Below are 15,587 nucleotides of genomic sequence, written 5' to 3'. Positions count from 1 at the left end.
TAATAAGCCTCTACTTTCCTTACTAGCTCCCTAAACTCTATACTCTACATCAACAATTCACAAAGTCGACTTTCTTATTAGAGTATATCTATACTATTACCTAGAATAGCGATGAACCTATAGATATTATAAGAGGCCGAGTCGAGAATATAGATTATAGGATAATTACCTATAATCTTATAGGCGCCTTTACCGATAAATATATCGCTACCGGACTCAAAATCGCTAATTATCGTAGTACACGTCCGAATAGGAGTAGCAAGGATTCCCGTGATAGTAAGCAGTTAGAGGAAGCAGTAATTAAAGCGATAAAGACCTTATTTTTCAAAGAAACTCTCGCTGTTTGGTATTATAATACTCACATCATTCAGCAAATCTTGAGCTTTTTGCCGCGCCTAGGATACAGAGTTTCCCGACTTCCTCCTCGTGCCGCTGCTAACGCGGATGAAATTCTTCTTTCCACAATACACAGATGATTCTCCTTTCGCTGCCATCAGCTTCTGCCCTCCGCAAATATTGCAAAATCTCGGCGTTGAATATAGAGAGCAAGATCGTCGTTATAGTGACCTCTTTTCATCCGTCAAGGTGTTAGAAACTCTCACACATCATTATAATCCGATCCTTGCTCTATTTTGCTGCAGAACGATATTTCGTGTCCCCACTTTCCTGCTCCGTTTGCTGATATTTAATGGATGGTGCGGAAGGAATGGAACCAACTGCGATGTCCCCGCTGATGTCATTCGGAAGATAAGAATCTTGTTTTGAATGCGATCTCAGGCATTCCTAAGGGGAAATGGACTGGGCCGTTTGATATAGAGCACTTGAGAAATGTGATGAATGAGCCCGAAGATGATGTCATATGATCTATATCGGGGGATGATGCTGCCTTGACCAGGGCCGAAGTCTCGCAACCTAACTGGAGTTAATTACGCATCTAAATTAGAAGCAAGAACCAATTTGGTAGTGGTATAGTGGCTTGAATTCTCTGAAGTCTAATTTTGAGTTTTCGAGGAGGAGGTCCAAGTAAATTTTCGAATAGAACGATGTTCGTATACGGTCAAACCTATTCAACTGGCAACATTTGTGTGAATGGAATTTCTAAACGTGCAGCATGAACCTCTTGAGTGTCATGGTTGTTGTTGCAGTAATCAGATGGTAAATTTATTCGCTGGTGCGAATCCCTAACACTTTTTTCAGCTGTACAGTATTTGGGACGACATCAACTGATATGACTCGACCTGAGAAGTTTCTATCTCGCTCGCTTACATAGCTGCCCTAATGATGGTATCAATGGGGACAATGGACATGAACCCGATGCTGTTCCGGGAAGTGATGCAAACTGTTAGACTGGAGGTCGCAACACTTTCGAGGATAGCATGAGGATGGTAGGCGACAAGCTTGTCTCTGGATTGAAGGTCTAATTATGAAAACGGGTGAAACTCTTTCCGGTTCTTAATTACGATTGAGGGATGACCTGGAGTGCGCTCTCTGTGAAATATGAGCCAGCGATAAGATGGCCGGCATAAAGCGTATTTGTAATGGGATTTTGATTATCATGGTATTTCTCTCCGTGAAGGGGAGAAAATGTCATGATCGAGTGTACCTATACTGTTATCAAGGCATTGGTCAGCGCATTCTTTTTGGATCTAAGATTCTAATCCAGGTAAAGTACGTAGTCTCTGTTATTAGCAGGCTTTGTAGAGCTATGACATATGAATCAGCGGCTTAAAGGTCGGCCTGTAAACAAGAATCTATATTGTGATAATAATCCAAAGAGGTATGAACGGTTCAATCGCGATAATCAATCCTTTCCAACTCCAAAGCCCAAATGCATCACAAAATGCTCAACCTCCAAGTACAGTGAAGCTCATCAAACCGACCCAGCCGGCAATGAACACGACAGTCAAGATTCCAGCACCAGCTTTGTCTCCCGTCGTAATGGCTTTCTGCTTAGTAGTTGATGAAGTGGTGTCGTTCTCACCCTGTGTGGGGTTGCTTGTACTGTTTCCACCCGTTGTTGATGTGACTGGGGCAGTGGTGCTGAATTGAATCAAGTTCGCGACGAAAATATTGGTGGCACTTATTTGTTCTTCCATGCCAATCCATCCGTCATATGTGGATTGGTACCACCGTACTCCACATGTATTGTTGTTGTGGCCTGTGCAAGACAATGCAGCAGCCTTGGCCGAAGTTTGCAGCTTTGGTAGAATTGTGCTGTATGTCGACGGAACCAGAAGAGCCGTGAATGAAAGCCATGAGGAGACAAGACCTTTGAATAGAATCTCATTGTCGTTGCAGCTTTCCGACGGCTCACAGACGATTTCCTCAAAGATGCCACCATTGCTATCCGGGAAGAAATGATCAAAGGTTTGATTCATCAGTCCATTCACGGCAGATAGCCATTCAGAACTTCCGTTGGTCTGTATTTTCGTCAGTCAGAACGGAGAGCTCTTCCGACCAAAATGTTGCATGTCGCCGAAGCTGGTGAGATAAGGTAGCGGATGTGTCTTACATAGTTATACATGTAGGCAGCGCCCATCATGTAAGTTCCATAGTTATATGACCATTGAGTGTCGCCTTGAGTAGAACAATCATTTTCCATGTTTGTTGAGTCGGCAACGTTCCAAGTCGAGTTGCTGAGTAGCGGCGAGCTCAATGACCAATTCCAAATCTTTTCAGCCCATGCAGCATATGTTGCATCATTGGTGTACCGAGCGAGGCGAGCGGCAAGCTGGAAAAGACCACCATTGGAAATGGAGTTCTTCAGCGTGTAGCCGGATTCGTAGGGCCAGATCTGCCAGCGCATTCCACCATTGCATTTTGTTGTATCCCATCGTTTGATCTGGGTATTGTAGACACCTTGGGCTAGTGACAGCCATGAAAATCCATCCGAAACGTCAGCAAACTGCAATTCGGCGGCAGTCATGGCGGCAAGTCCCCAAAACATCTGGTCATCGTTTCCCTGTCGACCGGCTCAAGGTTAGCACAGTTCTCCACAAACAATGTATAGGCAGGGCTAATCGTTACCAGGTAACTACTGTAGTTGCTCGGCATGTAATCGCCGTCTGTACCAGATTGCCATTGCAATCCAACACGTAGTTCCTCATTATAGGTTGTGTCGCCGGTGAAATGCCAATACTGAAGCAAGGCCAAGAACAGTGCCGCACCTTCCCACCATTTGCTTGCAAAGGCTCCCGGAATATGGCCGGTTTCGTTGCCGTGGTAGTAGGTCATCATCGCGTACGTAGTGGTGCTGGCGGCATCTTTAATAGATTCTATATCACAATCATTATCAATAATCAGCACATCGGTTTTCCAGATTCGTCAGTCCATAGCAGCAATCCTCGAAGCCAACGGTTTTTGTCACACGACACTGCTTCACGTACGTTCATCATTGATACTCAGGTCGATCGCACCCGCCGGATTAGAGAGGAGAAGTGTGAGCGCCAGGCTCTTCAGCCCACGCCCAAGCCCTGGCCAATACATTGCAACGTCTGATAAATCCCACTGGCAAAGGTGTCGAGTGGGTCAGTGTTTTAGAAGCGGAGACAGTTCATAGAAGATATCTTTGCCGGATTCAATCCAGACGCACGCTCAATGATAAGTTCCAAAGGCCATATTTCACTGGCGACGGTGGTAACAAAGAGAACCCGAGCAGCAAGGCAGAAAGAATCCGGGTACTCCATGTCGCCTGATAGAGAATTAAATATAGCGTCAGGAGCATGCGTAATCCTCGGCGCTAGCGTCGTCAACTTTCGTTGTGGGGTTTGGCCACGCGCCTTTCAGTCTAGAATCTTATTTCGGGCCGTGACACCCGGCAAGCGGAGCCCGCCAAGCTTTTTCAAGCTTTTGGTGTTTTGCGATGATCAGGAACAGTAGGAATGGAGGGAGTCTGAGAAGTTGTTGTTTGCAGTATTCTCAAAATTCGACGATCATCAGAATAAGGATGATATGTACCGCTACTTTAGATCCGTCATCTTAATCCTGTCCTGAAAACCCACTCTCTATAGCCCTTCCACTGAAGCCCGACTGCCGCGCAATCGCCTCCACTCTCGGACCGACCAATGTCTTTCCTTGTTTCGCGATCTCTCCGTACTAAGTATAGCTATGCGTTACTGCAGAGCGAATCATAAGAAGACTTGAGTTTGCATAGGGGCCATGAATTGACCATCATGGAATTGGAGATGGTCAATCAACTCCCACCATAGTGAGAACCTTCCTTTAAATGGTCTGTTCAGGACGAAAGATATACCGTAAGCTCATATGCGTAAGTAAGCGGCGCAGCTTAAATCATGCGTTCTAAAGTGGCATTCTGCGATCGCGGCGCTCTCTTACAATACGCGAGTATGGAAAAGACCGGATGGTTTGTACGAGTTTGTACCCTGAACCCTTTGCGGGGGCAGTTGCTCGAAAATGAACCCTTTTATCTCCAGGGTCCGACGCATTGCTGCTCTATCGGGGCAGACAACGTCACAACGGGAGGTGTGGAAGGTTAGGTAGAGTCTGGGTATTTCCGTTAAGGGGGTGGCACGCAAAAGTGCAAATTTCCACTTCTGGTAATTCTGAGCTTTTTATGGATTTTGGGAGAGAAAGGCCACGTCAGGCAGAGGTGGTCCGTGCATTGACTTCCTAGTCCGGAACAAGCTCACCTTGATGCCTGGGTGCCTTGATGCCTGGGTGCCTTGGTGCCTTGGCGCCTTCGTATTTTCATACCTCGGGCCTTTCATTGTGGTTTAGTACTGTCGTCGTTCAGTCCGTCCACTCGGAAGCCAATAAATTTGTGGAACGTTCTCCCTAGGACACAGAGCAAGAATATTGTGTTTTAATAGTGAATCTTGTTGAGATTAAGGTTGATTTTTCATGGAGCGCTTTCAACATACGCTATCAATTAGATCGATGTACATATGACCCTGACCCTGACCCCTAAGCTCGGCATATGCAAATGAAAATTTTTATAACCATCAAACTTGTCCGGATTGGGGCTTTTCTTCCCTACTTCCCTGTTCAAGATCAGAGCGGCTTTGGCCGTCCTCGGCTGGGGTCTCCAATCTCTGCTGCTTTTGTGCGGCCTTGGTTTTCCTCCAGGAAAGCCCTCGGATATAGACAAGCCACAGCATAGGACTGAACAAGGCCCAGACAGCAGCCACGATGGTACCCGTCCATCCAATACCGATGGCATCAATCAGAGGCCCCACGAACGCGGTAGTGCCGGCGCCCATCAGGCACCGACAGAGGTTACTAGCAGCCACCGCAGTAGCAGCACTCTGGTGATTCACATCCACCACCAAAGTGTTCAATGTATTGAATGAACCACTCGTAGTGAGGCCCATGAAGTACAGCATCACGATGGGGCCTGCGAGCGACGTGCGATATTGCATTACCCAGCCATAGGCAAGGATGGAGAGTGCCCCGAGATAGATCATGGGCAGAGCAATCACCAGTCGAGCTCGTTCAATGTTGAAATTCCCAATGTCCTGTTGCCGATTCTTGTGAATCGGCATACCCTGGAGACGCGCTTCCCGTCGGAAATTCCAGTCGAGCAGAGTCCCAACGGTCCAACGGGAGCTAATACTTCCAAGTCCGATTGGAAGATAGCACAATCCAATTTGAATGGAGTTAAACCCAAAACGACTGCTCAGCTGGGTCGATAGCGTACTCAGCACAGCCATGTATCCCGAGAACAGCAGGCCACCGTAGAGCAAGATCAGGCCAGCTTCCTTCTGAGCGAGAATGAGTAGCGAGGAGATTGGATTCGGTCGTCGCTTGGGTTTCTGGATGGTGGTCAGGTCCTGGGATTCCTGGGACTTTCCATCTTCCCGAAATCTTGATTTAGGTGCCACCAGGGTCCAAAGGGGTCGGTTCCACAAGGGTGGAAGGACGGACCCGTTGCCGACCACAGCCCTGCAGGTTTCGGGCAAAACGATGAGGACGACGATGAAACAGACTCCGGAGAGAATAACGAGGAACCAGAAGATGGACCTCCATCCCAAGAAATGATTCAACAACCCTCCAATGATTGGCCCGAGAGCGGGGCCCAGGGAAATTCCCATGCTAGAATATCCAATGTATTTACCCCGCTCCGCTCGTGTCGTCAGGTCAGCCACTACGGCACTGCCGAGAGCAATAGTCCCACTACTCCCGGCTGATTGGAGACAGCGCAAGACCATCAGGGCCGGATAGCTGTTCTGAAGCGCAAGGCCAATATTAGCCCCGAGGTAAAGAACAAAGGCTATAATGTATGCGGGGCGCCGACCATGGCCATCGGAGAAGCTCCCAACAAAGGATGGTCCTAGTCCCTGGAAGATCTACCGACAGCTGTGGATTAGCACTTTCGCTTGCTGGAGGTCACAGAGATAGGAGAATTGGCAGCCGTACCAAGTAAGTCGTGATGGTAAGATTGATCAGAGAGACTGACACATCCATATCCCGTGCGAGAGAGTCCAGCGATGGCAGATAGATGCTACTCGACAGCGGGGAAATTAGAGCCGCGAAAGACCCAACGACGATCACAAAGGCTTTCTCCGCGTGTGGGAGGACACTGTACGGAGCCTCACCAGCCACCATATCCTCGCCCTGTTCCAAAGGACCATTTCCAGCTGGATTCTCAGACAAAACTTCTGGCGCGGTTGGAGGTGATCCGTCACTTGTATGGTCGTGACCTGATATCGACTCAGAAGCAAGTTGCTCCTCAAGCGAAGAGCGGTGGGGCTCAGCCGCGCATTCGGTCGCTGGTTTGTTCGCGTCCATGGATCAAATCAAATTGAGAGGCCTCCATCGAAGCAAGAGAAACTGATCGTATATGTAGCAGAGGCCATGGCGATCGACAGGCCTATTCTCTCCTTGGATCCTGACGTGATTTGCAATTTGTTTCCCGATGGCGGGCCGTTACCGGGATGGCGCTCAGTTGAATTGGGTGAATCATCATGCGAGCCAGTCCGAATAAGTGGGTCAGGGCACGTGAGGCGGTGAGGACTGAAAACTGCCAAAAGGGGTCAGTCCTGGGGCTCCCATCACGTGGGTAACAACATTTGTGATGCGCCTCATGCCTGAGGCGCACCTTTGCTGCTTGGGTGGTACATATAAGTCTAATTCTAAAGACTAGTGGGTGAGCCTTGTCTTGTGCTACTTTCGAGGTCAAGATGCTAAAGCAGTGTAGGGAATTCAGATAGCGATCTTGCTATCTAGGCCATATATGAGGGAATGCACGCCAAGTAGATGTATATTTTCCATCTGTTGTGACGTCGATTTAGACATATGGGGTTGCTATCTTCAGGCCATTCAAGCAAGATGTTTCTCGAAAAAGTCTGCCAGCTGGTTGTATCTAGAAGGATCATGTCAGTATCGAAACAATATGTGATCATCAAGCCAATTCAAAACTCACCCACGAGCATATTCAGCCTGGCTTTCCTCCTGCTCAAGATTGGCTCGAGCCCCCATCCACCCGTGCCACATGGTGGAGTAGGTCTCAATATGTCCTTCTTTCTCTTTCTTCGCAAACAAGTCAGCATAGCCCGCGATCGCATCAGCAGGCTCATCTTTCGAGGCCAACACGATATGGGGAATAGTCAGAGCTTGTGCATCCGCCGCATCCATCCGACTATAGATAAATATTAGCTTCAGACTATTAACTTTGACAGGAGTGTGAAAACAAGTCGTACCCAGGATGCACTTGACCCGATGCTGCGAACGGGGTGTTGGGGCCAGACGCCAGAACGGTCACCTAATACCCAGAGGTTAGCACAACTGTCAGTCTTTGATTCTAACATTCATCCAAGAGAGAACGCTTACTTTTCCACCCCAGCATAGACCAAAGGCACCCCACTTGCGAACCGATGAGAATCGGGTGCGATACACCTGGACTGCCTCGGTCACGACACCAACGTTGCGAGCGATATCAGCTTTATGAGCCACGAACTCCGCAATAATCTGTTTCTTCTCGTCCGTGTCGGCGGGCACATATTCATGTTTCAGGGGCTCTCCACCAAAGAAGTCCGGGATGAGCACGACGGCGTTCAGCCTAGCTGCGAGGAGATCGGCGCCTTGAATGGTCTGGCTGGCCATACCGAAAACATCGTATAGGTCTACGATGCCAATCTGGGCATCGGAATTTCCCGTGACGTCTGAGGGGTAGGATTCTTGTCAGATTCGGAGAATATTGGCGGGGTAATGTTCAACGCCGGTGAACTCACAGGTGTTGAGGCCGGCGAGGGTCTCGAACTGGCCCTTGGGGGTGTACCCCGTTGCGATCACGGGCGGGATGGTCCGACAGGCTTGACAGGACATGATAAGTAACGGGTAATTGAAATGATTTCGATTGCAGTGCTTCAGTGTGACGGTGATGGAGACTAAATAAATATTTATCTCTGCTGACAGCCCGGGACCGGCATTGGGACTTGCCCCACTCTGGCAAACCAAGCCGCGGGTTTTGGTGCATCCTTCCACGATCGGCGTCTGGAAAGGGCATTCATGAGGCCCCAAATGATGTAACTTGCCTTTCTTAGTACACTCAAGAGATTCGGAAACCCTTGCCTTATCTCCGGGTGTTATTGACACTGTAGTTTCACCCAAGTTTGGGGTCCGGGGATTCAGGTGATTTATGCAGTAAGTCCGGTCTTCAAGCGAAAAATATATCGGTTGGATGCTCACAGTCCAAGTGGGTACCGGTCCCATACCTGGACACGAATTCTCCGGTGCAAGGCATATTGATAGGTACCTAGGTAGCTAGCAGTACCCATTCTACGTGAAGTCCATGAATAGATTCGAGAATGTATGCCAGGTAGGTCGTAACTTGTCAGCACCATACCTATTCATAATAATCTAGTTCAGCCTAACGGTGACAACTAAGTACAAATTCCCCCCTACGTCAAAATATCGTAAACCATCTCAGAGATTTATCAAGGCCGCCAGCGGAAGGCAGGATTGCGCCAATCCATATCCTGAATCTGCTTCTGGGAAAGTCCCGCCAATGCAGCATTGACGTCGACGCGGCTGCGTCGCCGGTTATCCCAGGACATCCACATCCACAGGGACGCACCAAGCAAAAGTGTCATGGAGGACGTCGCAAGATTCAACCCATTGCCAATGTGATAGTTGGGCGCATCAGACGGCAGGAATGACCAGGTGGAGATCAACCCACCGATGTTGCCAAACATGACTGTGGTTCCGATCGCGGACGATCGAGCCGTGTCGGAAACCACATTCGCGGAAACATGGGCGTTGCAGAGAGCACCAAAGGCGAACGCGCCGCTGGCAATGATGAAAGTAGCGCCATACCGGACCATGGGATCCTCACTGGCCAAGAACATGATGTATCCAGCCATCATCAGCGGGGGGCTGATAATGAAGAAGATCAGGCGATGGTCAAATCGCCAGCTGAGGAAGGGAAACAATACGGTGAAGAACGCGCCAACCACGTAGGGAGGAACCGTGTGAAGCTGCTGAGACACCACGGTCGCATGGGGGTAGATCGTCTGGACAATTGTCGGCGCGAAAAATCCCAATCCCTGGACCGTGATGTTGTTCAGCAGAAAGACAAAAGCACTGGTCAGAGTGACGGGGCTGAAGATGCCTCTCAGGGTCTTGGGCAAGTCCAGCTTGTCGAGGACCTCGGTGGTTCCAATACGCTCGGACTTGACTCGCGCAATAGCCAAATCCTTTTCCTCCTGCGACAACCAGCGCGCAGTCTCGGGGCGGTCGGTCATCGTCACAAATGCGATGAGCGCGATTCCGATGGTAATAATGCCTTCAATGGCAAATAGCATTCGCCAGCTACGAAGACCACCAAAGTGATCCAGCGTGAGGATACCGGATGCGAGAAGACCACCGAAAGCTCCGGCTAGTGGCGCCATGACAATGTACAAGGATAGACGGAAAGCGAGCTATATTCTGTTAGCCGCAAATTGCTCACTCGTCAAAGGTCTAGATTTAATGCAAAACACTTACTTCACTGCGTCGGTACCATCGGCTCAGGTAGTAGGCGATACCGGGTAGCAGACCAGCCTCGAACATGCCGAGCAAGAATCGGACACCGGAGGCACCGTGGATGTCATGTACGAAGGCGGTTGCAACGGAACAGATACCGAATCCCAGGGTAATTGCAGGCAGGAACCAACCCGGTCCGATCCACTTGCAAGCGATCTATTGATGGTATGCACCGTCAGCCGAGTTCTTCTAGGAATCTGACACCCAGATGACCAAAGGGGCGCCAGTGTGAATGCCTTACATTACTCGGAATCTCGAAAATGATATATGCGACAAAGAAGATGGATAGAACGGCATTGTAATCATAGCCCTTTAATCCGAGGTCCTTGGTGAAGCCAGCCAGCTTGGCATTACCTGCGGAACAAAATTTGATTCGTGAGTGTCGAGTCCAGTCCAACCTGTCTGTGAGCCAGACTTACCAATATTTGCCCGGTCGATGAAGCAGAAGAGATACATCAGAGCCACCGTCGGCACAACATACAGGTCAATCTTCCACCGGAGTTTGGATTCGGCGACCTTGTCAAACTCGACGATGGGATGTCCATATTGATCAGTCGCGAGATGTCCGCGCTCGGCCGCTTCACGCGCCACGTCCGACATGAGGTCCTCTTTATGATCAGAGATACCCTTCTCGTCCCTGACCGACTCAGGGTCGGCCATGGAAGTCGCCATGGGAGCAGCCATAGAGGGAGTAAGAAGGTGAGCAGGAGATTGGGGCCAGGAGGTTGTACAGGCGCGGGGGGGGAAGGTGCAGATCGATTGCCAAGCAGTCGCGTCAATCAGTGCCAGGGCAAGCTATGCACCTTTATAGATTGTGTCACTCCCGCACGGAATAAGGTCCCTCCTCTACTTATCTCCCGCTCGGAAGTCCCGAACGGGGCTGATTCCGGGGTTGCGGGGAAAGTCTAGACAACCACGAATCATCGACGCCTGGTCTTTCGGAAACGGGCGTGAGCTGTCCAAAGTATTGAAAGGATGAGCTCTTGGCGTTGGGCGATTCCTGCGCGGTTTTCGCTGGGAGGCGTTACTTGGCGGGACCCGAGAGTTTCAGGATGAACTGGCCAATCATAATATTCAAGTAGACTACAGCAATCGACGACTTTGGCGGGCCTCGAGATCGGCAGCTCATGGATAACGACCAGACAACAATCCATCCATCTCTATACAGTTGAAGTGGGTCATCCATCGACCAACTCAAGGTCCCCGCAAAAAGCTGGGGAAAGACTGAGCATGTGGAGGTGAATCATGGACCCCGTTCACGCTAGCGAGCATCCGATGGCCTGAGTAGATTCCGATCCGAAACAGTCCTGGACCCCTGGTCCAGGCCGATGATGTTGATAGGCAGTTCGGGTTCTACCCGGGACGAAGCTGACTTCTAAAGTGTGACGCGGGACCGGTCCCGCGTGCTGAACCCTTTGAAATTGAAGCCCTTTCCCCCAGTCCCCGGCAAACAAACTTTTAACTTTAGAAACTCGGTCTTCATTCCATCGACCAGTCAGCCTGTCAAGCAGTCCGCTGCAAGTGCCGAAACCTCTACCCGACAAGGTCTCGGCAGCGCCACGACAGCCCATCGTCGCCCAGACTTGGGGTCTTGTCTGGAGCTGATGGACTGTATATATTGATCGAGTCAGACTTGCCAAGAACCACGCCTTGGCAGCTGTGCCGTGTGCATGCCGGGGGGGGGGGATCCGATGGTCGCTACCATCGGATGCAGATCATTAGATTCCTGGTGAGAGAGAGTCATGGATTGTAAGATGGACGGGGGAGTCGAGTCGTATTTTGGTCGAGCAAATGCGACCGTGAGATCACGTGATTCTCCTCCTCGGATATAGACGGATGAACCAACGCCCGCGGCTTATCCACCACCCAAGCGACAACCCCCTATACGGATAGCACAGAGAGCTATTGGAAGTCTCGTATAGGCTCCTTTCATTATCGCTCGGCTAATCGGGTGTTGACCAGCGCTGCAAGTCACCCGGTGTACGCCAGTGTCTCCCAGTGCCGAGTCTCCTCCCCTCTTTGTCGGTTCGGATATGGCTGATGCCCCGAAGCCCCCCACTGCTGGGTGGCGCATTCCGAAGGCCTGCCAGGAGTGTCGAAAGCGCAAGATCCGCTGTAATGGATTGAACCCGTGAGTGTCTATCCTTTCTATTCTAGCAGACTGGCAGGCCGGCCATGGAAGATCAATCTAATAATTCTCTCCAGGTGCAAAACATGTCAGCAACGAAACACTCCATGTCTCTACAGAGAGGTCATCCGCACCCGAAGGAAAAAGAATGCATATGCATCGCCAGATAATGAGGCACAGCTGGACAATGAGGAGAGGCACTCCCATGAGCCCTCTCCGCCGGTTCCTCAGTCGTTTAAGACGGGAGGCCCTTCAATGATGCTCCAGTTCCCCAATAGTGTATCTGCAACTCACATGGCATCGCCTTCATGTCAGATGCAGCTATACTATGGCCCATCATCGCACTTTTCACTCATGCAACACATCTATCGTGATCTTGTTTTCACCCCAACCATTCACCCTGCACCCTCGGGCGAAGTCGAAGAAGCAGGCGCAGGTCTGGACTTGTTCAGCTTCCGGCGCATCTTCTTTGGAACTCCCGATGCCCACGAAATCGGCAAAACTGCCGGCCCGGGCAACATCCCGATGATGTTCTTGCCATATGAGCTAGCGAAGCTGTTTCTCTCACGGTACTTGACTCATCTGTATCATATGCTGCCCCATCGGCCCAAGGCGTACTACGAGCAATGTCTGGAGAAGCTCTACAACCCGTCTCCTACCATTCAACCCGATACGCTTACTCAAGCCATCGTCTTACTCGGGCTAGCAACGGGCTCGCTAGGCACTGAGCACTATGCATGGGGAGATATCCTCTTTGATCGTGTCAAGGCCTCGGTGGTCTCATATGACGATGTTGTAAACCTACAGACTGTGCAAATCTCAATCCTTATGATAAGTCCCCCCCTGCTTCCTCGGTCGATCCCCACCAAGCTAACATGATATCTCAGTCACTACGCCTGCTATCAAAATGAACAAGGTCGGCCTAATTCAGCGTTCTTGCATCTTGGATCAGCCACTCGCAAAGCTTATTCCGCCGGCCTGCACAAAGACGTTCCTGAAGGTGATTCTGAAGACCAGGAGACCGTCGAAGAGCGACGAATCACATTTTGGTGTCTCTATGCCTTTGAAACGTGCGTCCCCTCTCATCGAAATCCAATGTCATATTGAAAAAAAAAAAAAAAAAAAAAAAAGAAAAATTCGCTTATCAGTCGTCTCAGGTGGTTTTGCTTCCACGTCGGACGACCAAGTTCATTATCTCTCAAAGATGTCGCCATTGAACATTCAAAAAATCCCTTTGTTCGACTCTTGGCTGAACTCTGCAAGACTGTCTCTCGTTCATGCAATGAGATTTACGGTCAACGCCACGAGTCATTGTTGCACATGTGGCGAGTGGCCCGCTCAATTACACATGATCTCCGTAGCCACGAGGTACAAATGCAGCAGGAACTAGGATTTGGTCTTAATGCGAGCGTTAAGACTGGTTCTCTGGCTGTGTGCCAGACAATACTTATTACCTGTAAGATCTCTCATCCGATGCGAATTGACCAGGTTACTCAACGGGAACAACAGTGTACTATCATACCCTCCTTCTGACCTTCCGGCCGTTCCTAATGTTCCGTGGTCACTGGCAACGGGACATGAAATCATCCCTTCAACAGCCCGGTGGAGGCTCGGCCAGTCGTCCAACCGAGATGCCGACATGGTTGAACGACGCTTGCAACCACGCCCTCACAGCTGCGAGGAAGACTATCCATCATCTCTGTGAAGCGTCTCGCGGTAATGATATTATTAGAGTACATTCAGTCCAAGCACTCATGTTTCTGAATTATTACTGATGTTCTTCCTAGCAACTACGATACCATGGATATTTCCACGGCAGCTCTACATTCACACTAATATACGACCTTCTTCACGACCCAAGTACAGCAACAACTCACCTGCCCTGGATATACGCTTCTCTGCAGAATTTGTCCACCATGCGAGAAGGCGACCCAATTCAAAGCACCATTTCCTCCATCCAAACAACCCTCCGTAGAATCAACCCTTCCTACGAATGGTTACCTTATCCAACGGCCGAAGAAAGCACAACAATACCCTCACAGAGAGTAGCCTCCATCTCTCAACCTCTAGGCACTCTCGACCATCAGACATGGATACCCCCGAATTCATCGCTCCCCCAAACACCCTTTTTCAGCCAACAGCCAGACCTGTCATCACCGCAGTGGAATTTGCCATTACTCGAAAACCCCGAAACCGGAGGATCGGGTGCTTCAAATGACGATCTTTTGGATTTCACCCGGTCCGATATGGGCTGGAATTTTGATTTTTCGACAATGGACCTGGACGCCTTTTTCTCGACATACCAGGCTGCGGAGCCTTCTTTTCAATGAAAGTATTCATCATGTCTAATAGACCGGACATATACTCGTACAGTTGGCCATTCATTATACGTCTGTAGCTATTGAGTCTGTTGCGCGATATCCAATGGAATTTATGGTTGAAGATGCAAATGTGAAGTTAGTGCCTTGAACACGCTTTTGAGTACTAGGTTTCCAACGGTACTCCCGGGATACCAAAAATGCGGAGCGTAGCGCTACATCACTTACACTGGATAAGGTAGACAATTTACTATATTCATTTATATGACAGATTGTATGGCTATATGGCCAGTGGTTTGAATTATAGAGGTTATAATACTTAATGGGGTGTCTTCTTCCCCCCCCCCCCCCCTTTCCTCCTCCCAGAGCTGTTGGGCAATCTTGATGCATGGTGATATTGGTGCCTGCAATCCTAGGTATTTAAAGATAACTAAGTTAACTACAGTAGATATTTGTTATGACGTCAGTGTACACATTACCGGCTTTATTGTATTTCAAGCCCTTTAAGACTTTGGTACAAACTGACCAATCAACATCGCGTCTGCGTCTCGAAATTTCACCCAAACGTTTACTTAAGAAGTAATACATAAGCTTCGCTACGCTGCGCAATAATGCGGTACTGTCTTCGAAATTATGGTTCTAATTTACCTAGGAGCCCTCTTCAGCGTCGTGGAGGAGATGACCATAAAAATGCAATCTACAACTGTAGAGGTATAGTACTAGCTAGTCCGTCGGCTGGAGCATGACGGGAACAAAGGCGCCACTTGCCAGAGTTGGGTGATCATAACAGCCCGAAACTATATCATACATTAACGCCCGAAATATAGCTCAAGCTCAGACCTCCAGGTAAGGTGTCCATAGCTTGAGAGTTGTGGGCAGGTGTAGGAGGGGCCTTCTAGAAGGGCTGCTGGAATTTCTCCGACCGAGCGTAGAGGTTGACAGGCTACCCGGAAATATGGCAGATCGAGATGGTGGAGAATAATAGAGTTTTATATCCGACGATAAAGGAGATGGCTTCATTTCTGACAAAGCTTCTCAAGCAACAAACCAGTAGCGGAACCAGTATTCAGCCCTTTTACTAACTAGGAATGGTGCTAGCAGGGAAAAATCGTCAACCCGATGAGCCATGCAGATATTTCCGACGGGTGCTGCAGTCAATA

At 49.5% G+C, this 15,587-nt stretch overlaps 5 protein-coding genes across 5 annotated transcripts; 1 reads left to right on the top strand and 4 right to left on the bottom strand.

Moving 5' to 3' along the window:
- Positions 1 to 1,844: 1,844 nt before the first annotated feature.
- On the bottom strand, positions 1,845 to 3,486 carry N7458_012793 (glycoside hydrolase family 76 protein; the record flags this gene model as incomplete). The annotated part of the gene is made up of 4 exons (XM_056916174.1): positions 1,845 to 2,420; positions 2,513 to 2,962; positions 3,028 to 3,275; positions 3,387 to 3,486. The coding sequence occupies 4 exons, from the start codon at positions 3,484 to 3,486 to the stop codon at positions 1,845 to 1,847; spliced, it is 1,374 nt and encodes a 457-aa protein (XP_056760928.1).
- A 1,475-nt stretch (positions 3,487 to 4,961) lies between these two features.
- Positions 4,962 to 6,747, bottom strand: N7458_012792 (MFS transporter; the record flags this gene model as incomplete). Its single annotated transcript, XM_056916173.1, has 2 exons — positions 4,962 to 6,305; positions 6,376 to 6,747. 2 exons carry the CDS (start codon positions 6,745 to 6,747, stop codon positions 4,962 to 4,964), a joined length of 1,716 nt encoding a protein of 571 aa, XP_056760927.1.
- Positions 6,748 to 7,278: 531 nt separating this feature from the next.
- Positions 7,279 to 8,283, bottom strand: N7458_012791 (uncharacterized protein; the record flags this gene model as incomplete). Its single annotated transcript, XM_056916172.1, has 5 exons — positions 7,279 to 7,321; positions 7,382 to 7,597; positions 7,659 to 7,720; positions 7,789 to 8,120; positions 8,190 to 8,283. 5 exons carry the CDS (start codon positions 8,281 to 8,283, stop codon positions 7,279 to 7,281), a joined length of 747 nt encoding a protein of 248 aa, XP_056760926.1.
- A 611-nt stretch (positions 8,284 to 8,894) lies between these two features.
- On the bottom strand, positions 8,895 to 10,665 carry N7458_012790 (putative MFS transporter; the record flags this gene model as incomplete). The annotated part of the gene is made up of 4 exons (XM_056916171.1): positions 8,895 to 9,878; positions 9,943 to 10,137; positions 10,223 to 10,335; positions 10,401 to 10,665. The coding sequence occupies 4 exons, from the start codon at positions 10,663 to 10,665 to the stop codon at positions 8,895 to 8,897; spliced, it is 1,557 nt and encodes a 518-aa protein (XP_056760925.1).
- A 1,349-nt stretch (positions 10,666 to 12,014) lies between these two features.
- On the top strand, positions 12,015 to 14,439 carry N7458_012789 (Zn(II)2Cys6 transcription factor; the record flags this gene model as incomplete). Its single annotated transcript, XM_056916170.1, has 6 exons — positions 12,015 to 12,112; positions 12,187 to 12,963; positions 12,997 to 13,179; positions 13,258 to 13,565; positions 13,619 to 13,842; positions 13,897 to 14,439. The coding sequence occupies 6 exons, from the start codon at positions 12,015 to 12,017 to the stop codon at positions 14,437 to 14,439; spliced, it is 2,133 nt and encodes a 710-aa protein (XP_056760924.1).
- Between the last annotated feature and the right edge of the window lie 1,148 nt (positions 14,440 to 15,587).

The sequence above is a fragment of the Penicillium daleae genome (assembly GCF_028827525.1).
Source record: "Penicillium daleae strain IBT 16125 chromosome Unknown utg000009l_segment0_segment0, whole genome shotgun sequence".
Lineage (NCBI taxonomy): Eukaryota > Fungi > Ascomycota > Eurotiomycetes > Eurotiales > Aspergillaceae > Penicillium > Penicillium daleae.
This window is presented reverse-complemented; position numbering and strand designations above follow the sequence as displayed.